Genomic DNA, 6,471 nt, shown 5'->3' on the forward strand with positions numbered 1-6,471 from the left:
CCATTTTGTGTTGTCATAAATTCATTCCAGCCCGTTGTGGTTGATCAGTTTATCTCGGCCGGGGCCGTGAGTGCTGCTGGCATGATGTATGGGCCGCGGCTCGGGGCCCGGCTGCCCATGAATCACCGCCGCCGCTCCGTGTCAGTGCGGGAGCGGGCCGCACGGGTTCGGCGCAACCGGCGTGGGGAGGAGGAATGACGTATGGATGTTTATTTAATAATTCTCTCCTACTCCAGCTGAGCGGGGCGGGCGGGGCCGTAAGGGGCACCCACCCTCATCTGGAGGGGCTGCTCATAAATCAGAAAGACAAGATCATTAATCAGGGATGTAGCCCGAGGGGAGGGTGGGGGCCAGAGCCAGTGGCCATCCATGAAGGTACTACCCACCCAGGGCTGGGGGAAGTTGGGACTTCTGTCCCACCTGTATGAGCACAGCCACCAGTAGGCGAGGTTCTCTGGGATGAGTCATAGATTGGCTCAGTCATATGCGGAGATCTCCACTGGGTCTGGCTCTGCCAGGATTGGGACCCTTCAGTCCCCATGACTTCTCTCTTCCTGGTACACACAATGTGGGTTCCTGCCCTAGATCTTTTTCACAACCCAGGGGAAGCAGGAAGGCAGGATGCCATGGCTTCTTCCAAGAAAGTCTCCACCCCATGCCCTGGAGGGTCTTAGGAATAACTCACAAGCAGCCTGGGTCAGGAACTGGAGAACTGGATGTTGTACCAAAGCAGAGATGACAAGCTGGGTGTATGCTGAGCAGATCCACGATAAGATGGGCTCTGCAGTTGGATGTGGCCTATGGAGCCTTTGGAGACGAAGGGGGAGATGGCTTCATTCTCTCCCGGCTCTATCCTTTTTGCCTTTCTAGCTCTACTCCTCTGATACGGAGTTTGAGAGCGCTCTGCTCTGAGGTCGGCCTGTGCCCCCCAGCTCCAGGCCTCAGGTTCCCAATTTTTAAAATAACTACATAGGACCAGGCAAATACCCAGCCTGTCCTTGGAGAGAAAGGGAGCACAGCTACCTTGTTTCCTTGTCAGGAGTTTACCAACGGTCCAGATGAGGATGGCGCACATGGCATTGGGCAGGATACCAGGGGAAGAGTTGTGCTGGTGTCTGTAAGGGTCGAGGGGGTGGTGAAGGCTTCCAGATCTGCAAAGTTGAATGGACACTCCCAGAATCCACCAGTGTCAGAGGGGCCAGAGTCGGACCCTTTGCGGCTTCCCTGGAGAGAGGCAGGGCAGAGTCACGGACCCGGGGAGTGCTAGATCGAGGGCATCCCTGACACAGGGACACACCACCAAGAAGTCCTATTCTTTGTTGCCGCTGGTGCCCTAAGAGAGAAAGGTCAGAGAGCAAAGTTTGTTGCTGCCCGTGGAACGTCACCCACCATCCTCCCCAGGCCCCCCAGTACCACTTACCGCCAATACCACCTGTGAGTACCACGGGCTTTCTGAGCCAGTTGTCTGCTCCAGGCCGGCAGAACAGGCCACCCTAGGAGAGCGTCTCTGCTCACATGGTGCCACACTTAGGAATCCCCCTTAGTCTGCGCTCTTGCTCTCGCGCTCTCTCTCTCGATTGACCACACCTTTTAATCTCCGCTCTTAACCTCTCATCGCCCTCCTCCAGCGGCCCCAGCAGCTTCCCGAAGCCTGTGAGATAAACTTCACTTTCTGATTGTGGCCTCCGAAGTCTTCCCTGACACGATCTCCTTTCCCACTTTAGCACTTACCCACGGGTGAGCCTTACAGCCACATGGGCCTCTTGGCCTTTATTCCTCCCGGTCTCTGGGCCTGGAGACCCCACTCCTCCTGAGTATTGTCAGTGTTGTAATGTTAATCACAGAGTTATCGGTGGATCCAGGCATCGGTCTGTGGGGTTTGAATCCCACCTCCTCCACGCTGTGTGAACCGTAGGCACGCTACTTCATGTTCCTTTGCTGTTTTAGCTTTTTCATATATAAAATGGGAGTATTACTGTTTCCTTGTGGGGTTTTTGTGAGGTGTAAATAAAATAATAATTTTCAATCCCTCAGTACAATCTCTGGCATTTAGTAAGTGCTTAATAAATTTTGGTTCTTTTGTATCATCATCATTATTATTCCCTAAGGCCCATCTCTAGTAGCATCTTTTCTAGTCCTTCCTCCAGGCAGCATTCTTCCTCTTCTGTGAGCTTCTCTGGGTTCTGTTCACTTGTTTTAGAAGGGGTGGGAAGGGGTCACCCTACTCTCTGAGATAGTCCTAGCTCTTCACTGTTCAGTACTGCAACCCAAAGAGCCTTCTAGAAGTTAGAGGGACTGTCATGGGCAGGGCTTGAACAGCAGGTGAGGACTCTCAGGGCATCTGATGTGCCCAGGAAGAAACAACAAGGAGCCCTTGAGGTAGGCCAGGCCTGTGGCCCAGGACCTGGATTCTGTGGGACTCATGCAGTCCACACATCTCTTACTCTGGGGGCGAGACTGGTTTTTTGGTCAACAAACATTTACTCATACTCACGTGCGCGCCGTGGGGCTAATGTCCGTAGTCAGATTTGGTGGCGTGAGCAGCTTGCCCTTGGGAAACTACGTCTTGCACAGGAGACAAGGACGTTTGCAGTCGTCCTGCTGTGGCGGAGTCTGGTGCAGGGTGCTGGAGAGCACAGAAGAGCAGCCACCAGCAGTGGTGCTGGCAGGAGGGTTGGAAAAGGCTTCTGGTGAGTTAGGAGGTGGGGTGGTCCAGAGGAAGCAGAAAGTGCCGCGAGAGGCCAAGGGAGTGAAAAATGGTGCTGTGTGTGGGAAGCCTCCTAGTTTGCTGTGGATGGAGCATCAAGTGGCGGGGTGCTGAGGGATGTGGGCTGGGGCTATAGACCAAGGAGTCCCTGGTCAGCGTCTGAGGAGTTTGGTAGAGCTTTAGTCTGAGGGAAACATTGAGATGTTGAAGTAGAAATGGTCAAATCTACAAAATTCTAGGTGCTGAGAGAATGGAAATGAAGGATCTGGAGGCAGAGGGGCCATTGAGGTCAGCAGAGGAATTGTAGGAGAAACCATGAGGGCCTGGACCAGTTGTAGCAGTGGAGAGACTACGGAGATACTAGGAACTAGATGACAGATTGTAGGTGTCAAGGGTGACTGGGAAGGAATGGTTTGAGAATGGTTCCGAGGTATCTGGTTTGGAAATTCACCAAGATGGAGGTGGAGGAACAAGGAGGGTGAGGAGTTCAATTCTAGAAGGAAGAGTTTACAGATACAGGATTTGGGCAGGTGGGGGGCAGGGACATCTGGGAGACATTTATACACACACACTTGTAGAATTCAAGGGAGGTGTGGGCTGGAGGTTCAGATTAGACATGCCAGCCTGCTGCCTGCCCAACCATGCCGTCCTCTTTCCAGAATCACCGAAGATTCAGCTGTGACCACGTTTGAGGCCCTGAAGGCTCGGGTCAGGGAACTTGAACGGCAGCTATCCCGTGGGGACCGTTACAAATGCCTCATCTGTATGGTAAGAGAAAGGGAACCTGGGATGCCTCTGGTCAGGCTTCAGTGCCCTCTGGGGGTTGGGAAGGGCCTCTGCACTGTGATTTGAGCTCTTTAGAGGGTGGGCCAGCCTCAGAGTGACCCCTTCTGTGCCCACCTCCTCCCTAGGACTCCTACTCGATGCCCCTAACGTCCATCCAGTGTTGGCATGTGCACTGCGAGGAGTGCTGGCTGCGGACCCTGGTGAGGGGGCATGGCGGTTGGGGAGTGGGTGGCGGTTTCTGGTGCTGCCCATATGTCCATGCTCATGTTTGAGCCTGCCGAGGGGAGGGAGGTGCAAGGGGCAGGGGAGAGGATGAGCGTCAAGCACGGCAGCGGGAAGCCAGGATATTCACCCCCCCAGCTCCCCCCATTCTCTCCTCCCCCACCAGGTTTATTAAATCCTCTCCCTCCGTGGGTTCACTGCCTGCTCCCCTCCCCCTGCCCACCCCCAAGGCCCACTCTGTCACACACATTGGTGAGATCCCGGGTCAGGAGGAGGCTGGGTGTGGGTAAGCAGGACTAGGGCCTCAGCCCCTCCCCCTGCCATTACTAAGCTCCTTCTGCTCCTGCCCCTGTTCTTCGCTCCGGAGCAGCCATTAAAATGTCGCCCGGAGACAGCAATAAAAGGCCCGGACGTGGGCTCTGTGTCCTGATCAAAGGCCGCATGTAATCTCGTTAGGGCCGCCGCAGCCACAGCTGGACCCAGCCTTGTTCTCATTACCGGGGCTCCCGCTGCGGGGCTGGCCAGGCGGTTTGATCCTGGCGTCCCCCCAGCACAGGAGCGGGCCTGCCTGCTCGCAGAGGCCCGCCCGTGCCTCCCCAGCCTGGGCTGCCAGGACCGAGGTGGCCAGCACACAGCAGGTGTGGGGAGACACGGCCGCAGGCCCCCGTGCTCTCGCGGGCAAACACGCGGCGTGGTGTGTGTAACCGGGGCCCTCCCCGTTCTCCCTGCAGGGTGCCAAGAAGCTCTGCCCTCAGTGCAACACCATCACGGCACCCGGAGACCTGCGGAGAATCTACTTGTGAGCTGGCCCCCCCGGTGGGCCGTGCCTCGAGCAGCCCCACCTGCCTGCCTCTGTGACGTGACCCTCCCCCCTTGTACATACTCGCACACAGGTTCCCCGTGTACAGACATGCGCGCGCGCACACATACACACACACACACACACAGGACTCTGGAGCCAGAGTGGAGGCTGAGGCCCAGGCCCTGCCTGCTGGCTGCCACCAAGACTGGGGACCGTACCTATTCCAGGTTCTGTCCCCAGGGTGGGGCAAGGAGGTGGAGGTGAGGGGGAGTAGTGGGGCAAGGCTCCTGAGATCCAGCCCCCAGACTGACAGACGGACAGACAGACATGCAAACACCAGACTGAAGCACATGTAATATAGACTGTGTATGTTTACAATGTTGTGTATAAATGGGACAATTCCTCACCCTCCACTCCATGCCCTCCCCTTTGGTTGTATGATTTTCTTCTTTTTTTAAGAACACCTGGAAGCAGTGCCCCCTTCAGGGCTGGCTGGGGGCTCGGCCCATCCACCTCTCAGGGCGCCTGCCTCTCTCCCCGCCATGGTATCCCTTTCCCTCTCCCATGTGCTCAGTGTTCAGTGGTGTATTATTTCTTCCCCCAGACATGGGCCACATGCCCCAAGGGACACGATCCTCTCCTTAGTCTTAGCTCCTAGGGCTCTTTATAAGGAATTGGGGGAGGGGGGAGACACAGGAAATGGGAACCGAGCTAAAGCAGGGGCTGAGACTGGGGCTGGATGAATGTGCTCCTGGTTGCCCAGCCTTCTGCCAAGAACCATTCCTGGGATTAGAACTGCTGTTCCCAGGGAAAGTGGTCTCCCCCACCCCTCCCACATGGGCCCCACGGTGTGATGCTGTGTCTGTATATTCTATACAAAGGTACTTGTCCTTTCCCTTTGTAAACTACATTTGACATGGATTAAACCAATATAAACAGCTGCTGCCTGTGTGTATGTGTGCGGGGAGGGCTAGGTGATGGGGCGGTGTGGACAGAGGCAGTTAAGGGGTTAATTCCTGACAGCAGTGTGGGGGAGAGGACTTGGATGTGGGTGTGCAAAGCAGCGCGGGGTTGGTCTGCTCACGGGGGCCCTGGAGCACTCCGTCAGTGGGGGTGGGGCCGGGGACCTGGACTCCTATTGATGGGTAGGGGCTCCAGGTTAATTCCTTATCGATGCAGAATCGTCAGCTCATTAATCACAGAAGAGGTCAGAGCTTGGGGGTACATAGCTCTATCCCCTAATCTAGAGCAGCAGCAGCTGTAAGCTTAGGGAAAGACACAAACCCCAAGCCTCTGTCCCTTTCTAGGGGCAGAGGGACCAAAACGACCATCTCAGCCCCCCTGGCTTTTTTTCTAGTGACCCAACACCCCAGTAATAGCTACTGCCTAGATCCCCAGATGGCCTCAGTAGAAACCCCCAGTTGTCCAAGGTGGATTCTCACATCGGGGACTGGAGATGGCACTTCACCAAATCGTCATCCCCAAGGCTGCCCACGGTCAGTGAGTAATCTGCATCCCAGGTGCTCAAAGCTGCAGGTGAGTCCTTTCCTTTGCACATTCTCACCAGGCCCATCCTCCCATCTTCCCAAACCCCCCACCTTAGACGCACTGATACCTGGGGTGCCCTTGGTGTGTACTACAGAAGAGGGTCCAGTCAGCAGCTCCTGCCTCCTGCACTCAGGTGACAAGTCACCCTGGTTGGAGCCCAGTGAAGGCCGTGCACAGCCCCAGGCCCAGCTTGATGGCACCGAATATCCTGAATACAAGAATCCTGGGGCCCAAGAGTCTAGGGAATGTATGTGGCCTGCCTAAGCAGAGCGGCCCCAGTGATGGCTAAGGTTTCGGGAAAGAAGTGGGTAATGCCCAGTTCCCATTGGGCTGGCTCCTTTCAGGTCTCAACTCTCCCTTCTCCTTGCCTTGGACTCAATAGGTCCCTGATGGCTGGTTACTCTCA

General features: G+C 55.9%; 1 protein-coding gene across 2 annotated transcripts in view; it reads left to right on the forward strand.

Annotated features, from left to right (window-relative positions):
* Positions 1-5,452, forward strand: part of RNF220 (ring finger protein 220) — a 221,973-nt gene extending 216,521 nt beyond the window's left edge. For both annotated transcript variants that reach the window (XM_021684257.1, XM_044914494.1), the window contains 3 exons: positions 3,367-3,475; positions 3,619-3,693; positions 4,447-5,452. In XM_021684257.1, the coding sequence (XP_021539932.1) occupies positions 3,367-3,475; positions 3,619-3,693; positions 4,447-4,518 (256 nt within the window). In that variant the 3' untranslated portion in view covers positions 4,519-5,452. The remainder of the gene's footprint in view (positions 1-3,366; positions 3,476-3,618; positions 3,694-4,446) is intronic.
* Positions 5,453-6,471: the final 1,019 nt, after the last annotated feature.

Source organism: Neomonachus schauinslandi, chromosome 4 (genome assembly GCF_002201575.2).
Source record: "Neomonachus schauinslandi chromosome 4, ASM220157v2, whole genome shotgun sequence".
In the NCBI taxonomy this organism is placed as follows: domain Eukaryota; kingdom Metazoa; phylum Chordata; class Mammalia; order Carnivora; family Phocidae; genus Neomonachus; species Neomonachus schauinslandi.